General features: G+C 47.7%; 1 protein-coding gene across 3 annotated transcripts in view; it reads right to left on the bottom strand.

Moving 5' to 3' along the window:
• Positions 1-22,636, bottom strand: part of LOC118778339 (probable E3 ubiquitin-protein ligase HERC1) — a 68,840-nt gene that overhangs the window by 7,723 nt on the left and 38,481 nt on the right. For all 3 annotated transcript variants that reach the window (XM_036529839.1, XM_036529841.1, XM_036529840.1), the window contains exons 39-70: positions 22,498-22,636; positions 22,188-22,401; positions 19,685-19,842; positions 18,761-18,844; positions 15,688-15,898; positions 15,249-15,376; positions 14,715-14,923; positions 14,069-14,337; positions 13,251-13,303; positions 12,889-13,086; positions 12,331-12,505; positions 11,783-12,032; positions 11,306-11,519; positions 10,478-10,740; positions 9,792-9,919; positions 9,228-9,352; positions 8,776-8,991; positions 8,420-8,547; positions 8,112-8,311; positions 7,355-7,469; positions 6,791-6,922; positions 6,263-6,364; positions 5,358-5,531; positions 4,809-5,090; positions 4,391-4,456; positions 2,731-2,856; positions 2,183-2,321; positions 1,862-2,043; positions 1,297-1,452; positions 908-1,030; positions 686-788; positions 309-478 (exon numbers count right to left, since the gene is read on the bottom strand). The exon at positions 22,498-22,636 is cut by the window's right edge. In XM_036529839.1, the coding sequence (XP_036385732.1) occupies positions 309-478; positions 686-788; positions 908-1,030; positions 1,297-1,452; positions 1,862-2,043; positions 2,183-2,321; positions 2,731-2,856; positions 4,391-4,456; positions 4,809-5,090; positions 5,358-5,531; positions 6,263-6,364; positions 6,791-6,922; positions 7,355-7,469; positions 8,112-8,311; positions 8,420-8,547; positions 8,776-8,991; positions 9,228-9,352; positions 9,792-9,919; positions 10,478-10,740; positions 11,306-11,519; positions 11,783-12,032; positions 12,331-12,505; positions 12,889-13,086; positions 13,251-13,303; positions 14,069-14,337; positions 14,715-14,923; positions 15,249-15,376; positions 15,688-15,898; positions 18,761-18,844; positions 19,685-19,842; positions 22,188-22,401; positions 22,498-22,636 (5,232 nt within the window). The remainder of the gene's footprint in view (positions 1-308; positions 479-685; positions 789-907; positions 1,031-1,296; positions 1,453-1,861; positions 2,044-2,182; positions 2,322-2,730; positions 2,857-4,390; positions 4,457-4,808; positions 5,091-5,357; positions 5,532-6,262; positions 6,365-6,790; positions 6,923-7,354; positions 7,470-8,111; positions 8,312-8,419; positions 8,548-8,775; positions 8,992-9,227; positions 9,353-9,791; positions 9,920-10,477; positions 10,741-11,305; positions 11,520-11,782; positions 12,033-12,330; positions 12,506-12,888; positions 13,087-13,250; positions 13,304-14,068; positions 14,338-14,714; positions 14,924-15,248; positions 15,377-15,687; positions 15,899-18,760; positions 18,845-19,684; positions 19,843-22,187; positions 22,402-22,497) is intronic.

The raw sequence follows: 22,636 nt of genomic DNA, 5'->3' as shown, positions 1-22,636 counted from the left end.
TGGAATGAATACTGTGCTACAAACGTGACCGGAGGACCTCTGGACATTTAAATCCTGCTAGAATGGACCTTCCATTACCCTTGACTTAGGTCACTTCACCTGCACTGCGTGACAAAAACCCCACTGGATTAGATTTGTTCCAGGAAAAAGAAAAATCCTGCCCTGAATAGACTCGGATCATAACCATAATTATATTATAATAATCGTTCTGCCGTGCCACACCGCAAGGCACTGGAGACCACCGGAGCGTGACTCACAAAGACGTCAGACCTGCGGCCCAGGTGCGATCCCCCCCCGTCTCCCCTCACCTGTCCCTCGCAGTTGCATCCCCAGGCGTAGACGTCCCCCGTGGAGGACAGGGCCAGGATGTGCTCCGATCCCACGGCGATGTCCTCCACAAACACTCCCTCCAGGGCCGGCACCACCTGGGGACGGTTGTGGTTCTTCAGCATGGAGTCCGGGAGGCCGATAAGCCGCTCTGCGGATACGCACACAGGGGGCCGCGACCATGTGAGTGCCGGGGTCACGCGCCAAATCCCTCACCCCTCCTCCCACCCCCCTCCCCCGAGCACCGGGGACGTAGTGAGGAGCTCAGAATAAAAGCACACAACCTAAACCTGTCCCGAGGGACAGGTGTCCCAAAATGTACCGTGTGTGCAGTAAGCAATTGCTGTCCTTTGCCTACCTTGCCCAAACGTGTACACGTGTCCGTCCTTTGCCAGGGCGACCGAGAACTGTGTCCCACAAGCCACCTTCTTCATTCCCTTATTGCAAATGTGCTCCACTTTCTGCCAAACACACACACACAGCTCTATGAAAACATGTACCTGAACCGTTGAGTTATTACGACAATGACCAGTATTGACTTCGGTGTTCTGAAAGAGCCGTGAGAGATGCCAGGCCGTACCTGAGGAGAGCATTTCACAGTGCAGGGACCTGTGCCCAGTTTCCCATAATCCCCATCTCCAAAAGCCCACACGGTCATTCCATCTGAGGACAGCACCAGAGTGTGGTTGACACCGCAGGACACCTGGACAGTGGTTGAGTGAGACAGAGGTTGGTCATTTCAGGTACTGAGTTATAAATGTGTTTCGATTCAGTGCAGTTCAAAATGCAGTCAGACTGGGGTCATGGAAACACACTGTCACATTGTCAAGTAATGTCTGTATCTGCCCATATTTAGGGAATTCCTGACAGACCATTACATCAGAACACAATGAAAGAGAATGTGTAAAACAGCCCTAGCCTCACGTGTGAAGCATGTCAGCTTTGGATTCAGAGGAACTATGCGTGTACCTGCCCGACGCTGTAGCCCTCCAACGCCATCACCCTCTCTGGCACCATTTTGTTGGATGTGGACCTCAGACCCAGACGGCCGTAATCTCCGCTTCCAAAGGTAAAGAGCTTCCCATCAGCTGTGACCACAGCTGAGTGTTTGAAGCCACAGGCGAGCTATGGAGAGGAAACAAGGGAAATGAAGTAAGATTCATCTAGTTATATACATATGAAAGTACATGCACATATGAAATAGTCTAAAATGGAGAGACTACTCAGTGCATGTATAGTACCTCCAACCAAAAAGTATAAACTTATGCCACAGTAAAAACTTATATGCTGTCGCGATGTCACTGCTACTAATAATAATAGCAACAACCGTAATAATCATTAGCATTCACTTCTTGTTCTAGCCAGACGTATATGAACTTATCATATGTGTTTTTCTATTCAAAATTTGATGTGGGAAAGACTGCAGTGAAATGTAGACATGGGAGTAGCTTTCAGCTGCATTTCTGATGTGCCGCAGTGAAGATGTGGCCCGTTGTAATGACGGACCGCCCCGCGGGACAGTAGGAGGCCTGACCTGCACCACCTCCTCGCCCTGCAGGGCCTCGATCTGCTTGGGCCTCCTCTGCCGCTCGCTGTTGCCGTGGCCCAGCTTGCCGTAGTCGCCGTCGCCCCAGCTGAACACCTCGCCCGTCTCCGTCAGCGCCAGCGAGTGGCCGTCCGAGCCGCAGGACGTCACCAGCTGGGTCACCACGTACCCTACGACGAGTCAGAGAGAGAAGGGAGGGTGGTCAGCGTCCAGGGACGACCGGGAGTGCTGGCACTAGCTAGGCCATATCTGGTGCTGGTAAGCGGTAACTAAGGGTGAAGGTCCTGTTAGGGGGCGTTCACGCCGTACCTTGCAGAGCGGAGATGATGGTGGGGGTGTACAGGTCGTCCGAGTTGCCCTGGCCCAGCCTCCCGTAGCTGCCTTCCCCGATGGCCAGCACCGTTCCGTTTGCCTGCACCAGGAACGTGCAGTTCTGCCCGCACACAACCTGAACCAGACCCAAGTGTCAAACGTAGTGTCACAGTTTGAAACGTAGCCCTCGATTTCACAATATCAGCACTGTAGCAAACAAAGACAGTAGCCACGGTGCGAAAAACACAATGACTGTAAATGTCCCTTCATTTAAGTTCATAAGTAAGAGTAAGTTCACTCTTCAGTATAAAACCAGGTGTTCAGAGGTACATAAAGGCTGTCTCTGTGTGTATTACTGGCATAGAAAAAGTCATTGGTGTCAGGAGTAGCCACACATTTAGCAATGACCGGACACCATTGTTCAGCAGTGTCAATTCGCAACTTACCACTTCACGCCTCGTTTGTAACTACGCTTTAAAATACACTGACTCCACAGCACCTGTGAGATGGGACCGTGCTGACTGCCCCGGTCCCTCGTCACGTACCTGCTGCGTCTGGGACAGCGACTGCGCCAGGGTGGGCACCATCAGGTTGGTCCCGGCGTCCGCCAGCTGCCCGTGCCGCCCGCTGCCCCACAGGTACACCTCGCTCTTCCCTCCCTGCTGCCAGTCCTGCCAAACAGACGCCCACGCCCCAGGTCATCAAACGGCCGCTCTCTCGCGTTTCCTCACCCACTCGTTCCCTGCTGTGGCTCAGCGCCACCTTCAGGTGAGCGCGGGAAGGGCGGAGACATGGGTTTTCAAGAAACGCGCCCTCAGGTGAATGGAACGGCTGCGCAGGCGCGTGGCGATGCGAGGCGATGCACATATATGTTGAGTGTATACGTGCAAAGTGTGTTAGTTTAAGCATTTGGGTATATGAAGGTTTTATGTAATGGGGCATATGCATGTTTACTTACATGTGTTAGCACTGTATTTTGAATGGTACAGTGGATATAAAAAGTCTACACACCCTTATGAAATTGCAGGTTTTTGAAATGTAATGACAGAAATAACAACAATGTAAATGTCAGACTTTTTCCATCTGTAATGTGATCTTCCAACAAATGGAACCCAAATCCCATTAGGAACATTTTAAATAAAAAAAAACTATAACACCCTGATTGCGTAAGTCTGCACACCCTGCCCAACTAATACTTTGTAGAAGCACCTTTTGCATTTATTACAGTAGCAAGTCTTTGTGAATAAGTCTCTATTAACATTGCACATCTAGACTTTGGAATTTTTTCCCACATAAAGTCTGACATTTACATTGTTGTTATTTCTGTCTTTACATTTCAAAAACCTGCGATTTCATAAGGGTGTGCAGACTTTTTATATCCAATGTATAGTCCTTCAATCATACATATTACCTTGCATAAATCGCATTTGTAATCTCAGTGCTATGCTTAGCACTGAAGCTTGTTCATGTGTGGTTAGCGGTGTCCTATTGTCCAACTCTCCACGCCACTTTATTAGATGCACTGTGTAAGTCACTTTGGATTAGAGCGTCTCCTAAATGACGATAATGTAATGTAATGTTCCGTCGGGGAGGGAAAACACAGGGGCCGCTTCGCTCGCATCCGGCCAGCCAGCTGTGGAGGAACGCTCATCGGAAAGTAGTCACTGTGTGATTACCCTCCTCCCCCGAGACCGTCAGTCCCCCACCGAGGCGCTTGGAAGGGGACCAGCGGGCCATTTTTTAATACCAAACAATGGCGACGTCTGAACAATAACGGATGGCGCTCTGCCACGAGCAGTCCTTGAGCGGGGCCCAAGGTTCCCAGGCTCACGCGCCTCAGTGATGGATTGCTGGAGATGATGAGATTCGCCTGGGTCGCTTCTACACAAGCAGGGGGAGAGGATGGCCAGGGCCGCGCGCCCGCCGGAACGCCCTCAAACGGTAATCGAAGCAAGGCGCGGGCGCGTCGACCCGCTCCGGTCGTTCCCGGGTCACGCGGTCAGGGTCGAAACGCTGCCTGCGCCTTAAATTGAATGGCACATTTGGGAGCGTTCCATCAGTATGTGGCCATTTTGTTTCCTATTTACTGTTCATGCTACTGTTTCGCGTGGCACCTTCAGCTATATGGTTGTACCCCTTGCACTGGGACTGATAGTGTGACACACACACACACAGATATAAAATATATACACACTAGTGTAATACCTCAGGTCTGGTTGTGGCCCAAGACATGAGCTGCTCATCCATCATGAAGCTCCACTTACTGTTATCCTGGAAAAACAGTTGACGTGCTTAGGTTTGCCAAAACATTATTTTCATTATTACACAAACATTATGTATTACTAAAATTCAAGTCATTCTGACAAATTACTGAAACGCAATAGCTAATCTTCTAAAACTATAATTCACTTAGTCGCTTTGACACAGTAAGATCTTCCCCTTGTCACTAGTCTCAAGCTGTAGAAAACCAAGGAGTTTAATACAACGTATATTACAGATTTAATTACAGTGCCATTCTAAACCCTAATTTATTCACTAAATTAGGTTCGGTAGTCACTGGCAGCTACAAGTTCTTTCCCTTGAATATTCAGAGTGATGACAGTGACACATTGGCGTTCTCTACCAGGGGTTTGGTGGTCTCTGCCCGGGCCTGCTGGAACTCCGGCACAGTGAAGGATTCTGGGAAGGCGGTTCCCCTGGCGAAGGCTTCGGCGCTCTTGACAGTGGTGGAAAAGGTGGAGAGCCAGCCCCACTCGCTCGGGCAGAGCTGAGAGTCCGGGCCGCCGTGGTGGGCCGGTACGGGCGGGCGGCAAAGCAACTGATCCAGGGACAGCCCCACGGTCAGCGAAGACAGACTCTGCAGGAAGGCACTGTGGACCAGCTGATCACCTGCATTAACATGACTCTGGAGACCAATAAAATGTTGAAATTATTCAGGGAAGATAGGAAGTAAGGAGTGCAGTTACACAATTGGCTCCGTGAATGCATTTCCCATTGGGGGTATTAACCTAAAATTCTTTTCAGCCATAATTATATTCTGTATAGTATAATGTAGCCGCTTGCTATAATGGAAATTACTTTGGTTTTTCTTGGACAGCTGCCAAGGAAGGCTTCTTTACAGCGACCTCGGGTAAGTATGGCTAAATTATCATGGCTTTCTCGCCACAGATACCTTCTCGTAGTTATACTGCTCCTGGAGGAGGAGGGGCAGCCTTTCCAGGAAGACGGCCATGCAGGGGGCCTTGTTCAATCCCACAATGCCCTGGGATCTGAGGACCATGCGGCAGGAAGCCAGGACGTGGTTTTGGGAGATCCAGTCTGAGGAGCAGCGGACCAGCAGCACATCCTAGGACAGAGTTAGCATGTTTTACTTCTCCCTGTTCCCATCCATTAATGATTTACATCTCATTGATGTTCCGAGATTTCAGTCCCATTTATACACAGCTCTGTTGTCAGCATATATTCATTAGCAAACACAGAGACCACTTTGGATCAAGCCTTTAGTATGAAACCATCTGACAAAACATAGCAGATCCGCACTGAAAATGTGCTTACTTCCCTTCCCTTGATTCCCCAACTTATAATCTTACGAGCTACCACTTTCATCTTAGCACAGACATGTCAGAATGTACCCTGACCTAGACTTCAGCTGTAAAAACAGCTAAAAGGTGTCATGCTGAAATCTGTTATAACAGAAGTAGTGTCGAAAAAGTGCATGATATTAATTTGTTTTTATCACGTTTTCCAGAAGCGCTGCAAATAAATCTCACAAGGACCATTTTGGATTTTACACTTGGAGAGACAAATTTCATCATGTCATGCACAGCTGATGCTACTATAACAGAAGGAATTGTTCACGGTTTAGATTAATAATACAGCGAAACCAATTTCCTTTTCTCTTCTATCTACAGATGTCTCCTGCTCTCTCTGTACAGGTGAAAAATAACTGAGGTCCCTAATCACATTGCGTGAAGTAGTGACTCCTCATATCAGTGAAGCAGTCATGGATCATCTTACAACTTGTCATCACTGAGGCCTTTTAATAAAGGCATATGAATAAGCTGACACATGGCCTACCTTTGACCTTCCTGAGCAGGCAGCAACCCCCACATTTGGTATCCAGGTGGTACTGACCACTGAGCCCAGGCCAGTCACCACGGTCTGCAGGACTGACCCATCCTAAAAAGTAACACCAGGCCATCCACACTTATTTTAGAGTATTCGTATGCAAAATATGTGTGTTTGAATGCAGCAGTGTGTTGTAGTGGTAAGGAGCAGGGCTCGTAATCAACAGGTTGCTGGTTTGATTCCCTGCTGTGGCACTGCCACTGTACCCTTTGGCAAGGTACCTAATCCACAATTGCCTCAGTAAATATCCAGCTATATATATCCAGCAATCTATAATATGTAAAATCTGTAACCTATGTAATGTGCTCTGGATAAGAGCATCTCCTAAATGATAAAATGTAATGTAACGTAATGAATACAGAACCAGTGAGGGACTGATGTCACATTTTAAAGCGTTTCATCTTCCATAAACACCCCATTCTGAAACGGCTCACAGGTGAGCACAGTGTGAGAGCGTGACGCGGGAGTCTTCCTCACCCGCAGGGACCAGATGTTGAGGAGGCCTCCCACTCCTCCGGAGAGCAGGGCCAGCCCGTCAGGGCAGAAGGATAACGTCTTCACCGCCGTGATGTGACCGTTCAGCCTGAAGATGCACTTGGCGCTCCCCCGCTGCTTGAACAGAGGAACAGGGTAAGAATTACAGGGACACTGCAATCCCAGACTTCAGTTCAGGCTGCTGCTGTTTTGATTCTACCTCGCAGTAAACAAGTTCTTACTTGACCCCTTTGATGAGAACAGGCATACAGACAGAGCCAAATGCACTCTGCTTGGGGTATGGGTAAACATGCTTTTAAATTAGTGAATGATATGGGACTGGTTAAATATGCAAACTATGGCTTTTTCATAACTCTTGATGTATATTTTCAATCATCATTTAAACTGTCTGAATTAAAGAGCAAGGCATTTAGAAAATACAAAGCAACTGTGATATAAACCACTAGAACAAATAGCATATGGACTTCAAAACTGATTCATATAGATCACTTTCATACTTAATACAAATAGTGAAAAAGGAGTGTTCTGATGCAAAAAAAAAATCACCTTTACATCACTTATCTTCTCCTGGCTGGAAGAGCTGTTTAGGAAGTTGGGTAGTGACACAGTAGTGCCCCCTTGTGGTACAGTCCACACACACAGCACGCCATTTTGGCACCCTCTGAGAAAGGGAAAAATCCAGATAACGTCACATATGAAGTGAAATATGAACTAGAGAGAGAATTACACTTGATGTCCGTTCTAAGATCATGATGAAAATGATGAAGTGATGCAATGATGGAATTCTTCGTGCATTATGCTGTTTCTAATCTATAATATACAAAGTTTCTCTGGCTGAAGTTGCATCTGGTTTTGATAAAACTCTTTTTCTGCACGTTCATGACTAACTCTCTGCAGGGATTTCCAGGATCAATGTGCAGCATGAAGGCTTCTGACAGAGGATTGGAAAGGATTGTGAATATCTGACTGGTGAGAAATATCATAAGCAGCACAGTGTGGCAGCGTAGTGTAGTGGTAAGGTGCAGGGCTTGTAACTGAAAGGTTGAAACCGAAATTCGATTTCCCGCTGGGGCACTGCTGCTGTACCCTGTGGAAGGTACTTAACCCACAATTGCCTCAGTAAATATCCAGCTGTATAAATGGATAACATGTAAAAACTGTAACCTGTGTAAGTCACTCTGGATAAGAATGTCTGCTAAATGACCGTAATGTACTGTAACAAGCAATGCTTTCAGTGTGACGATCTCTTTTAGCTCCCGCTGCTGTGTGGAGAACGACAGGCCCTACAGCGTTCTGTACTCACACGGCCAGCATGAGGCGGGGGTCCGGGCCCCTCCCGGGCAGGGGGCACCACTCCGCCGTGTTCACCGTCCCGGTGTGGAACAGCGAGTAGAGGGTGATCCAGGAGCTGCCCACGCGGCCCCAGACCTTCACCGCCTCCGATCGGCCCATGGAGAGGAGCAGGTGCCCCGTGGGGTCCCATTTCAGGCCGCTCACGCTCTCCTGAAACACAGAGAAGGGAGGGAAGGGGCGGTCAGGTCACAGAGCGCCGAGGCGGGCGACGGAGGAGATGCTGACGGAAACGGCAGGGGGGAAAGGCTCGTCTCTCACAGGGAACGCGGACAGTATGACAGGCTGCTCGGTCTCGTAGCGCTCAGCGGCGGCCAGAAGGATCTTCCCATCGGGATACCCCACGGCGAAGGGCTTGTCCAGACTGTACCAGGCGATGCACTGCGGAGCTGCAGGAGGAACAGATACAGGGGGAGTGAAATAGGCTGAAATAAAGGGTTTTAAAAAGCTGATGTGAAAATCATCAAAATCAAAAATAACTAATGATCTCTCTTTTGGAAAACACTATGTTTTGCCTAGTTTTATATAATATACTACAATATAAGTAAAATATACGTCTGCTTTATTGTACTTTTAGTGCCATGATTATAAAATGTCAGATAAGGACAAGGGCTCACATTCTTTCCTCTGGCAGTGACTCAGTTCGGTGCTCTCCACTTCAAACGTCTCTCTGACCTCCAGCCAGCAGAGGGAGCCATCCAGCCTGCCCACCAGCAGACTCTCAGCAGTTTTTCCCTGGCCAGCTGAGCCCGGGTCGGTGCAGGGGGTCGACGTCTGCACCCAGGTGAGGGCCGTCACCCAGGAGGGCTGGGTCTCCACGTGGCTCTGAGACCCTGCGCGACAAACAGCACACATTCACCTCCTCCAGGAGACGCATATTAGGAGCCGAATGCTCTGCATTCACGCAGGCCACCCTCGACAAATGAGAACAATCTGAATGGCATTAACACATTCCCCAGCGGAACTTCATATCTCTCCAACGCCCTCGCATTCTGGGCGCCGCTCGATCCGTCACCGTCATTAGGAGCCTCCTCTGCCCGCGCGGACGGAACCCATTACGTTCGCTTACCGTTCACAGTCCAGATGTTGATGAGCTTGTTCTGGAAAGCCGCCAGGAAGGTTCCCCCCGCACTCCAGCACACGGATGACACCCACTGCACCCCCACCGCGCTCTCCGAGCTGAGCCTGTCCTCGCTATGGGGACAAAACGCACCGCGCTGAAACACGTCCTCTCCGCTCGAGACACAGCCGGACAAAACGTGCAGCCATCTTTACCCGACTTCAAATGGATGCAAATCAACGCCGCAGGCACCAAAGTTTAGCTCATCGTCTGAGTTGCCCGAGTTAAAAAGCTTTTGTTATTTCCCCTCGGGGGAAACTAGCAGGAGCCTAGTGTAGGGGTAAGGAGCAGTGCTTGTAAACAAAACGTTGCCAAGCTCGTTTCCCAGGTACTGCTGTTGTATCCTTGCGGGTACAACTGAACTTGCTTCCAAATATCCATCAGTACACACAGAGGACATGCAAGGAAGGTACCTAAGCTTAGAGCCTCTGGGTAAAGGCACGGGTCGAGCGTATAAATGATAGTGACACAATGCTGACTGTGACTTGGCTATGCTTCCAGAGTGGCTCTCACCTCAGGCTGCAGGTGTGTGTGCTCAGAAGCTCTGCCGTGGTCTGGGAGACGTCCCACAGCCGCACCGTCCCGTCCTGCGCTCCGGTGGCCAGGAGCCCTCGCTCGCTGCTCCACGAGCAGCTCGTCACCTGTCGCGCAAGCCGGGAGCCAGTCAGCCACTCGAGCCGCCGGCCGTGGCGGCCGCGTACAGAGCGGTTCTCGGTAAAGCTACACTCTCACAATGCACCCCATGTTATGAATCAAGACTTTCTTGGTTGTGGTGGGAGACTGGGGAGAGGTTTGCTGTACTTGTATTAATAGCTGTCTTGTAGTACTACTTGTCGTACTTGCTGTTTATTTTATGTGTAGTATTGCAAAGTGTTTTGGATTCTGTGATCTAGTGACTGATGTGTGGTAGTATACTTGGCTTCTCTTGCCTAGTCAGATTGCACAAGTTAACTTAGGGTAGGGTTTGAATAGTGTTATGTGCACACTCACTGGTCTGGGAGTGTTGTTAGCCTAGTGTGACACTGTTGCTTATTCAACTTGAATGGATACACTTATGTCCTGTTGTGCTGGAAGTCACTCTGGATGAGAGCTTCTGCTAAATCAATGTAATGTAATATAATGTAACGTAATGCTGTATCTAGATTCTGGTGTTTGAATGGAAGGCTTCGCAGGCTGTATGCGCAGCTGTGGGTGCTTACTCTGTTCTGGTGTCCCTCCAGCTTCTTCAGCGGGCACTTGCGCAGGTCCCCCGTCATGTCGCTGTACGTCTGCGGCCGGGCGGGGTTGTCCCTCTCAGACGCCGCCAGGGCCTGGACCAGCTGCTGGGCGGCCCACTGACGGTGGGTGCTGGAGAGCCGGGCCGACAGGCAGCAGGCGGCCAGCGCGTTGCCCAGCTCCAAGGGCCCCACCCGCGTCCCCACCTGGGGGGGAGGGGGATCCGCCGTCCCTGGACTGCTGCTGTCTGAAAACAGAACCGTTCACAGTCAAAGTGCGTATAAACAGAACAACACAATAGAGCTGAAAGCCTAGCAGTGAATTTGGCTTGCAGCGAGTTTGTTGGAAATGTACACCAATATAACATGCATTTTGGGACGGCAATGTAGCATAGTGGTAAGGAGCAGGGCCTGTATCTGAAAAGGTTGCCGGTTCGATTCCCTGCTGGAGCACTGCCGCTGTACCCTTGGGCAAGGTACCTAACCCAGAACTGGCTCAGTAAATATCCAGCTGAAAAAATTGATAACATGTAAAAAAAAACTGTAAGGTATGGAAGTCGCTCTGGATAAAAGTATTTACTAAATGACACTCATGTAATGTCAATATACACAGCTGGGTCCTGGATGAATATTCCCTGAATAATATTCACAGGACAAATGAACACTTGTGGATAGGAGTATACTGTAAGAGGTCAACAGGAGACACGAGACAAATGACTATTTGTAAAATTCAGCTCATAATTCAAACATCAGCAAAATAATGCCCAGCTATCCTGCTGCTTCCTTCCTTGATGGTCTAACTGTGCGTCTCACCTTTCGAGTCGGGCTCGGCCTTGTCCTGGCTGTAACGGTACCTGATCCCCTTCTCGGTCAGCAGGGAGACCAGGCTCTGGGTGACTAGGAAGGTGGGGGGAGTGAGCTCTTTGGGCTCCTGCCGTGTCCCCTTAACCGTGTTGCTCTGAAGGCCTTTCTGATGGGGATCGCTGATGGCCCCTGTGCTCATGCCTGTGGCGGCTGCCATCAGATCCTGACGGGACAGAAAAGAGTGTGGCACGACGTTACTTAAGCACGAGTAATAACATACATGCAAATACACTATACACTCTGTCCTTCAAGAGTATACTTTAATACATGTACATTGTGAGAGGAAATATATGTATGCATAGATGGATGAATGTATTGAGTTAAGTGTTGATTTGGCACACACAAACACAGACATAGACACACGCGTGCACACACACACACACAAAAACATTGTGCTTTTTTTTTTTTTTTTTTTTTTTTTTTTACCTGAGTGCAGATGTCCACCAGCTCACGGTAAGAGGTGGGGCTGTTAGAAACGAGGCAGCCAATGGCAGAGCTGAGGAAGGTGAGGAAGGCGGAGCCTGTTCGATCTGCCCCCGTGGCCTGCCCCGAGCCCAGATGGTCCACGCCGGTGTGGACCCTGCCTGCTGCTGCCAAGCACATCAAACGCACCAGGATGCGGATGTTGGCCAGACCCAGGGCCTCCAGGCCACTCGACTGGCTGCACACAGAGGCGCTGAGAGCAGAGAGCGACCGTGAGGTGGAAACACAGACAGTAGCACGATCCCCACTTCATAAATATCTCAAAATACCTTTTCAGGAGAGTGTCAACAACTGTTGTTGCATGCTGGTGAAGGTTTATGAAGCATATGTGTTATTGGATATAAGTTCCTGTTTCCACACATTAAATTTAAATTCAAACTTTAAACTCAAATCAGAATTGAATTCTGCACGAATTCTATCTCAATTCAGCTTTGGAGAAGTGTCAGCGTGGCCCAGCAGAGTTTTCATTTAAGCAGTAGTAGCAGAGTCACCTGGAAGAGGTCTGGGAGAGGGCCTTCATCACCATGCTGTAGGCCAGCAGGATCTGTGTGGTGGCCGTCACTCGCCTCAGGGCCACCAGCCGGTCCTGAGGGTCCCGCAAGGCCGCCGCCTGCTCCCCCAGACTCAGAGGGACGGGGGACCCCTTCTGCTCTGTAACAGTGCCACCTGGAGAGAGACAGAGAGAGAGAGAGAAAGACAGAGAAAGAAAGAGAGAGAGAGAACCTCTTCACATATGATGTCATGGGGGATTAGTCAGTGAAATTGAAAACACTTTGAAACTATACATAATATATGCCACATTTTCCCCAAATGTGAGTTTATTCATAATTTTCCTGTTCTTTGTTTGAAAACTCTATATTCCTTAAAAATTCTCCAATTCCTCAATGAGCACATGCCATATTTAACTGTCTGTCCCTGACCTGGCCTAAATGTATATTAATCCACAGCGACGTCTGATTGATTGCATCCAGGTATGAATAATTGATAAGAAGCGGACAGCTGGTGAGTAGACAGAGCCGGACAGCTCGAGTAACGGCTGCTGCGTCTACCTTTGAGCAGCGAGGCCTTGTCATTGTTGATGGAGTTGGTGAGCAGCGCTCCAAGGGGGTCGTGCTCGGTGAACAGGATGGGGTCCGGGATCACCTTCTTCTCCGTCAGACCCAGAGGCCTCAGCAGGACCCCGAAGTCCTCCTGCCCCGTCAGCCTGCACGCGTCGCTGTCGTCTGGGTAACCCTGCTCCCACTCATCTGCATGAAAGCCATCCGATACGCACCTCATAAACTTACACTGCAAAGGCAGAGGCTTGCGCAGCGACCACGCTCGGTGAACAGCAGGGCAAGAAGTATTCAACGTTATTTCATTTTCGAGAAACATTCTTCGGAAACATTCGACGCATCATTCCAGCACCTACCGTCAGACACGCTGTCCAATCTTCCGACCAAATCAGAGGCCAGGCCTTTCCCCCTGAAAACACACATTTTGTGAATGAATCTTCCAACTCCTTGCGTTCAACACGGTTAATTAGGCCATAGTAAATTTCTCCAAAAGACGACTCGTGAGCCTGAGACACAAGCTTGAAGCGAGAATTGTTATATGCAGTGTTCCACGTTTTTTTCTTTGCTCAGCAGGTGGTGTGTAGCCACCTCACCATCACGCTGTTTGATAAAAGTGTGCTTTTGAGTTTGCGGCAACGTTCACACCTCAGACGTGAGAATGAATGAGGGAGCGAATGAGCGAAAACATACTCGTAGAGCCAACCACCTCCCAGTTCAAAGAGATAGTGGAAGAATTTTCCTATACAGAGCAGGAAGTATAACATAAAAGCATATGGCCACATTACCAAACCACTGTCACATAAATGCTTTTTAAAAGTAGGCTGTCACGATTGTACTACAAAGATAATATAGAGGAGAACTATACCACATCTGCTTTGATAAATACTGTGCCTCATTTTAAATGACATGCAATCTTTGAAATACAACCCAATTAAATGTCCAGCCAAAAAACACACCCACTTTATTAAATTACCTTTTAACAAATTGTCAGCGACAGGCCAAGGACCAGATCTTAATTTTTTTCCCTGTCAGCCAGCCATGGGGCGTATTACTTACTGGAGGGACAATAAACTCAGAGATGTGCTCATTCTGAGTTTTCCCAAGCCTGTACGGTGATGAAGCGCCTGTACAGACCTCAGCAGCGGCGGCTGTGTCCCCCCCCCCCGGTATTCACCTGCCGTGCTTGTGTCCCAGGTCTCCCAGCTTGGCCGCCAGGTACTTCTCCCTGCAGGAGCCGCACAGCAGGTAGTAGGGGCTGCCGGAGCCGCACTCGCCGCCGAACCAGCCGTCCACGTAGGCGCCGTTGCTGCGGTAGCCGCGGCGGCCGGCGCTCTGGCCGCAGCCCGGGTGGTGGCGCTTCATGTGGCTGTTGAACTGCAGGGTGAGGGTGTCGCACAGCTCGCACTCCACCATCTCGTGGGGCTCCGGGTGCTCCTCCCCGCCCTGGCGGAACAGCGCGGTCACCCGTATTAGCGTGTCACGGAGGCAAACAGGCCACCCGCGCAAGTTCGTGCGCCGCGACTCATAACGTTACACCGGACAGGATTTTAACATTATGAGTCACGGACTGAGTGTGGCGCCACCGCATTTGAAAAACGATAGGAGCTTTTGCTTTTCACAAGAATTTCACTGGGATTTCATTGAAATTTGGCTACTGATAAATACATGCATATAGTATAGCGCATTGATGCAAAAAAAAACCAAACATTTCTGTCAAATACAAATTTTGCAGTTACATCTGAACATCTGAACTAGTACGTCAGCACAGAATTTGCCTGAGTGTTTATGACAAATGTGGGGTATTTCTGGACCTGCAGTACCTCGACCATCCACAGGGTGTCCCCCTCAGAGGTGATGAACTCAGGGGTCAGCACCTCTTCATAAGGTTCCTCCTGGTACGGATCGTCCATGTACCCCAGTTCTGACTCCTCCTCCGCTGCAAATGGGTGTGTCTCCGCCCGCTCCGGCCAATCCGACACTCCCGGATCCTGTCTGTACAGCGGCGGGATCGGATTGGGCGATGGGGAGTCTGAAAAACAGGTGACAGACACTTCAGTGTAGAGATGCCAGCAAAGGGAGCTGCTATATTACTTCTGTTCACTATGGTTCTGCTTGCTCATGTCTGACAAGCCAAAGAGGGCTTTTTCTCCATAACATCTGGTAACTAACACCTTAAGCCAAGCGTTTGAAATGAGGCAAAAGAGCAAACAACCAATGCTAACGTGTCAGCTATATGTTCACCTTCCGCTCCTCCTTAACTCCATTTCATGCACACGAAACACATTAGTAAAGGATAAACTAATGATGCTAATCAATGGTGACTTTTTCAAGGTGGAAGTCTCTGCTCCCCTTACCAGCTCTCCTGAAGGAGTTCCTCTGTCCCAGGCCGGAGCGCTGGCGGCGGGCGGGGGGAGGCCTGTTCCTCGTCAGATGCACGTCCAGAAAGTTCTCCCGCTCCACGAGGTCCAGGCCAGCCAGCATGCTGCCACGAAACACAACACAGATCCCACGCAAAATGACTCAAACAGCACCAATCGATATCCCCATTCCAATATACAATGGAGTGAAATAGATAAAAGCCACCCTCTTTGCACCCCCCCCCCCCCAAAAAAAAAACTTAAAATGTTAAGATACTGAAACACAATGTTGATTTTAACTCGCATTTCGATCAAAGCTTTGTTATTCACAGGTGTAAGATGGCAGCTAATGATAAGAGCAGGGAATGCTACAGCCAGAGGCAGTTTAAGATGTCGTGGGCACGCGGGGGGATGCGGGCCACCTCTGGGAGCGCACCTCTCGTTGGGCTCGCTGCTCTCCTGCCGAGACAGAGGGGCGGGCGACTCGGGGCACTGCACCGTCTCCGGGCCCTCGGGGGACGGGCTGTCCGCCGTGCCCCCCGCGGCGGGCCCCCCTTCCTCCATCTGCTGCTCCTCCACGAGCGGGTGCTCCAGCATCCAGCTGGCCAGGACCTCAATGGTGCGGGAGTCCACCTCTCCCGACACCCCTGAGGGGGGGGAGGAGACAGAGATCCAGGTAAGTCCCAGAAAGGCTTCCAAGCGCTTCCAACGGCTCAATCGCCTCAGGTAGGTTACAGATAAATCTGTTTCTTCAGAGGGAGTTCACTGACTTCAGAAAAACTGAATTATAACTCGTCTTCGATGTTTTTAGTGTTACAGCACATGAAAATGCTCTTACAGTATAAATACATGTCAGCCGGTAATTTTTACAGTGTGGAGGGACAATTATTTTTACAGTGTGGAGGGACAATTCAGCTTCTGAGAGAGGTAAATGTACAAGCTATAAAGAGGAAGACGGCAATATCAAGAAAGTGTCATAAATAAAATCTGTGTAATTTAGCACTTTTGATGATAAAAACACCTGCAGAATCCACCAAGACAACATAAGTCTTCTGATTTAATTCTCTGATTTAATTCTTGAAGTTATGAAAACTAATCAACATAAAACAAATGAAACATTTTAGACATTCTAAAGTGATGTTTAGGAGATGAATAATTATTATTAACATTACAGTTACAATCTCCCAATATCACTGATGGGTCAGTCAAAAGGGCACATTTAACTAGATCATTTTAAAAATGCAATTCGTAATTAAATATTTCTAAAGTATAAAGTAGTTCATCACAAGATAGAAAATAAGACAAAAAAGTTCCTGCTAAGTTGTGGGCTAGCTAATTAAGATCTTACAGCTTGTGAGTGTGTAGGCTTGCTGCGTTAAAAAATGCAAGAATCTTAACAAAATGATGAAAAGAAAATAAGTCCTAACAGAGATGATTTTTCCCCAATGAGCGAGATGTTTCGGCTCAGATGAACCCAGGTAACCAGGAACAAAGAAGTGGACTGAGAGAGGAATGAGAGGGGAGCGGGCTTCTGCTCTGAGTCAGCTCGTTTACAGCCGCATCTCATTATGTGGGGTGTGAAGGAGGGACTTCACCTGTCCCCTACAAACTGAATGTTAGCTCTTAGCTTGTGTTAGCTGTTAAGATGTCTAATATTCAAGGGCCCTCTGTCTTATGTAAAATTCACACCTGCCAAGAGTGGATCACGTTACATAAATTGCATCCAAATCCGTAAACTGTCAGTTGTGTACCTGTTTGCCACTGTCATTTACCCGTGTGTGTGAAGCCAGCCATTGGGTAATTGACCACACTTGCTTAATCAGAGCTACATTAAATACAGGTGTGTGGGTGCCACTAGGTGACTTGTGTGTGCTTGTGCCCAATGCTGGGTTTCTTTGCTTGAATGAATTTCAAAATGAAATGAATTATTAGATTTTTACTTTGTAAATGTGTTGTTTTTTTTTTTTTGTGAGAAGTGTCAGCCAGCTTCCTTACATGGGTCAAGTCAAAGAGACGAGCCATTTTTACGACCCACAAGGACTAACAGACACAAGTCACAAGCGGCATGTTAAAAATGTCATCGTCTCTACTACGTGTGGAGGAGATTCCTCCCCAACATTACCATTCAGGTAAGAGCATGGGTTCAAACGGGACCAAATGTGCGCTACTTAAATGTTATAGTAAACCAAAAATCAGTCTGAGCTGCTTGCTAACAGCACTGTTTTGTGAGTGTTTCATTAAAACTGGCTGGCTGATAAACGCCACCTCTCCAAATAAGAGGCAACATTATGAAGATGTCTGGAAAGCAAAAGAGATCTTTGTCATGAGAGAATGTCTGTGTCAGTGGGGTGGAGGGTGGGGAGGGATCTCTTTAGGACATGCAAGGAATTTATGATGGTGTTAGAGGGAAGAGAGGAATAAGTGCCTCGTGGTTTTAATGCATAGTCCACGTTCAACTGACTTTCTACCCCAAAGAAAGTCAGTGGGATAATATACTGTGAGAAAAGGAGGGAAAGGAGTGAGGAAATCAGAAAAACAAATTCCTGTCAGAATAAATTAAACAGCGGTGTGACAGGTTTAATGGCCTTACGCGCTTATTACTGCGGAACTCTCCGATTTGGCCTGGTTTCACTTTTCATTTTTCCAATTACTCTCTGAGTCTATAATTTTTTCAAAGCCTTGTTTGTCAGCTAGCCTTCCTCCGTAACAGCAACTACAACCCAAGTCTTCAACCTCACAATACATCAGAAGCAAGTATAAAAATGACAGTTTAAGCAGTAAAACCTTCCTATAAATATGCTGAAAAAGCACCTTCCTGTCAGTTTCTGAACACATCTTGCTCCCCCTCTAGACAGTTCAAACATCTACATTCTGAAAATCTGACTCACTGAAAATTTGAATGGCAAAGGCTGGTGGGGGTCTTAATTGCCTATTGATACGCAGATAGATACCTGTAATTTAGCAATGCACAGCTCTTATAAATTAAAATGTCTGCATAAACAAAGGTACACTCAACAAACACTAGGAGAGGATAAAGAAGAAGCACACAAGACTTTTCAAATGCAGGGAATGCGACCAAACAAGACAGTGAAGCTGGCTACAGGTCCACTCAGCTAGCAAAAACACTCCACCAGCCAGACTAGAGAACTCACATGTATGCACATCACAATGGAGGGTATATATAATACACAAAGGATTGTGTTTGATGTGCAGAGACTGTCCGTGTTTGCAAGGATGGTAGCTATTGGATATCAGATTTAAATTAATTGTAGCACACCCCCCTGCTCTCTATTTACCAAGAGTAATACCTGAGAAAGTATTTTAACAAGTAACACCCACAGTCTTAACTTCCCCAATTAAAACCCTTTTTTACCTAATTCTACAGGCAGACTACAAATACACAGTAGATGCATAACTGTCTTATAGTGTTAAGTGTACCATAGCTACAGCAGCTAAACTTGGTAAAAGTGAATTACTAGAAACAATAGTTATCCAGTTTTCCAGAATACCTGCTGCCTCCATGGCTTTGTAGATATGTCTCATAGAGAAGCCCATTTCTAGCAACCGTACGGGAACAAACATTTGAGGACGTTCTGGAATTTTAGGGAAAAAACAACATTCAATACAAACGCAATCATACAAAGCAAAGCTGTCTGAACATAATGATCAATTAGTAATCAATATCTTTGAGAACAAATGTTTATACAGATATTACAGAAACATTCCTTAAAAAGAATTGAACTTGAAACTAAATCCAGATCCAGCTGGGTTAGGCAGAATATAAGGGCTTTTATCAGAGTAGTGCTATGTAGCTGTTAGAGCCCTGACAAAATGCTAATTCATAAAGCTAGCCTAGATGGGTACACTAAAGTGAAAGCCCTTGCTCAAAGCTATAGGATCTGGAGGTAATGCAGTCTATAACTCTACAAAGCCTTTATACAACCTCTCTACACAACAGAAATGATTCATATGTATAAATATCATTTTGGTAATAACTGTTTTTGTAATTTCAACCCAGTGAGCAACCATCAAAGGGATTCGGGTTGTCAGAAAGATCATTAAGCAGATCATTAAGATCTTTCAGATCATTAAGCAGACTGTGAATGTTCAGTGTCACTCAATCTTTAAGGTGTCGTAAAAGGGGTATGAGTGAACAAAACAAGACAACATGCACTGGGCAACACCAACACAAACACACTCAGCGACCACGCGAGTGCAAAATGGGGCGGGGGCAAAAAAACCCAACTGCAAGCTGCTGGCATGGAGGACCAACGCAAGCAAGGAGCCATTGCATTCGGTGCCACAGCGAGACAGCCTCCCGAGGTGATGACCTAGATGTCTGACACTTTCTTTCCCTCTGGTCTTTTTTTTTTTTTTAACCAGGATGCCGTTGCCCGGCTCCCCCCCCCCCCTCCCGGGGCTCAGTCTCTTACCCACTCGGATTCGGGCCCTGCCGCAGGCCTCCAGGAAGGCGGGCTGCTGCTCGGCGAGGCCCTCGCAGGAGGCCGAGCCGGCCACGGTGAAGCCGGGGGGCAGCATGGGGTTATTAATCAGGCCAGCCAGCGTGGGGAACCGTGCTAACACCATCCGCCTAAAAAGAAGCCAAGACACAAAACGCTGGACCGCATTCCGCTGCAGAGAGAGCCAAGGTACAGCGCCTTCCCGGCGGAGAGGGGCGGGGTCAAAACGCGGGCGCGCGGCCGCGAAGCAAAGTCACTGGGCCTTTGTCCAGAACGGGCCCTGTGCGCCCGTACGCCCGTACGCCCGACACATCACTAACAGGGGTGAAAAGGCAATCGTGGTGGTTTTGCGTGGAGACCGGTCGTCCCCTCGTGCCTGTATGTCTGCTCTGCTTTGGAAAGTGTGGGTGCCAGCGGTTAGACAGGCGGGACTGCAAAACCACAGAGCGGGAGGTTAGTGCGCAGGCACGTCACTCACCTGTCCTCTGCTTCTCAGGTGAGCTGCTGACTGACAAGGATCTGGAGCAGAAACATCCGGGGGGTCAGCAGAAATGCGAATTCTGCCTCCCCTCTGTCTCACCACCAACCAAAGGCGCAACCAAAATGTAGCATCACTTTTATTCCGTTAAATTAATTACATCTGTTATTTTGTTTTGCTGCTGTTGACATATGTTGTGCTATTGCAGTTGTTCACAAATCATCTTCTGTGAGGATACGTGCTCATTTACAAGTTATAATCGCAAGATATAAAATGTTTCAAACTTTAAAGAATTCAACTAACATAATTCTTAAATTCTATCGACTGTAAGTAAAACACTCTGAAGATACATGACTTTGGGAAGGCTGGTTTTAAACGCAAATTTTACTCAAAAAATATAATACTGAAATACTGTATTTTGCAAGCAATGACTGCAATCATTTTCTCCGCCGGCCAACAGAAACATAGCCCTCTAATTCGTGGAGTGCTGGAAGACATACCTGACAGCATGAATTACTAACAGATTTTTCAAACTTTTCAAGCCTCACAGGATCTTTAAAATGTCGCTTTCCAGTACTTGAAAGATTTGCCAGTCTTATACTTCACGCATCAGCAGCTCACATCTGTTATGTGCCGTTAAAGCTTTACAAATAGAGGCAAAACATTCGATTCGGAGATCTGTGAACCAGGGATCTATATTTTAAAGATATTTATCACAAGTGCAATTTTACGTTCATGTTTTTGTGTAGCTGTCAGAGCCTTAAGATGTATCTCTCGTGGACATTCAGTGCTCACCAGTGCATGGCAAAAAGAAAAAAAAAACACGTTTCAAACAGCACATATTTTACAAGACCTCACACTAAATTCATTCAACATATTAATTTGTATTAAACAGCTTTTTAGTAGCATTTATTTTAGGGTACTTCATTAATTCCATTTACTTCAGAAATATATGCTCATAAATATCACAACACATGCCCAGAAGATCCATTTTTCCTGATACATTGTGCAACCAGTTCTTCCATATGGGATAAGTTATAATCCCATACGCTCCAATAATAAGTGATATCTGTATTTTCTATTTTCTTTCACATTTTTAATTTTCATTTTTCCATTTTCTTCTTTGTGTCAAAACTTGTAACGGTTGACTCTGATTTAACCCAACATCTGCATTTCAGGAGCATGACTATGTTGTTCTTGGAACATTGCAGCAGTTACATTTAAACCAATTTCCACTATTACCAGAGGAATCCCGCGGGGCCATTTTCCCGGCCATAAGCTGTTTAACGCATGCTTTTCAGAGCTCTTAGATTAACCACACAGAGAATATACAAGGCTCATGAATAGCAGCAGCTTGCTAATACCAGCGGCTTTATAAATTTAGTGAAATCGTCAACAGACTCTATGAAATGCTCCAGAAAGATATCTGCATTTGCAGAGCTCCCAGAGACATTACCGCTCACAGAGTACATCTGAGCTCTGTGTTCATGGTGCAACATGTAAAATAAATGCCGTCCCATATACAGACAACCCCAGAAACCTGCGTTTCATTGCCAAATGTCCTGTGGATATTTTACAGTCTTGAGTATTTTAACAAGTGAGAAACAAGTTCATTTTTTAACACTTTTTACCCTTTATACAGGTTATTTGGGAACTCTCAGTTGCACATCAGACTCAACTCAGCTAGACGGATGCAATTTTCCAAATCAATTGCTACTGAGACAATAGTTGTTTGAAACAGCACAAATTACACTGCACCACAGTGACGTGGGCACAGTTTAGAGGACAGGCACTACTCCACTGAGGACCAAGCAGCTCACAGGGTTCCCGAGAGCGATGAGATGAGGAGACCCTGGTCAGCCCACCAACCCCTGTCCCTGGTGGAATGAAGCCCATTTATTCTGCCAATGTGGGCTCGGCAGGTCTGCTTTCAAGGGACGTTCTCAACTACTCTCCACTCACACAGCTTTCTGCCATTTCTACACAAGAGGTACTCACTGCAATAGGTTGATGGGCAGGAAGGGGTTGAAGTTCTCCAGACCGTCGGCCTGCAGCGCGGTCAGCAGGGACGCGGCCAGGTCGTTGTTGGAGGAGGAGGCGGAGGCGCTGGGGGGCTGGCCAAACGCCGCCGTCCCCTCCGAGCCGTTGCTGTACAGGGACACGGTGCTGGAAGACTTGGACACAGGCTGGGAGGAAGAATGGTGTCCGGAATCTGTGGGCGAAAGCAGATGTTTGTCACCATTACCGCTTTAAACTACTGTAAACTCAAATAATCACAGGAAACAGGACTCCCAACACCAAGAGTTACCTTTCTGGTCTCTGGCTGCACCATCTTCCTGCAGCCTGTTGAGGGCGCCCTTGAAGATCATGACCTGCGCTCTCTCCAGGTCGGCCAGCGACGCCCCCTGCTTGATCGGGCAGGACCGCACCGCCCACTTCACCATGCT

This window comes from Megalops cyprinoides, chromosome 5 (genome assembly GCF_013368585.1).
Source record: "Megalops cyprinoides isolate fMegCyp1 chromosome 5, fMegCyp1.pri, whole genome shotgun sequence".
Classification (NCBI taxonomy): domain Eukaryota; kingdom Metazoa; phylum Chordata; class Actinopteri; order Elopiformes; family Megalopidae; genus Megalops; species Megalops cyprinoides.
This window is presented reverse-complemented; position numbering and strand designations above follow the sequence as displayed.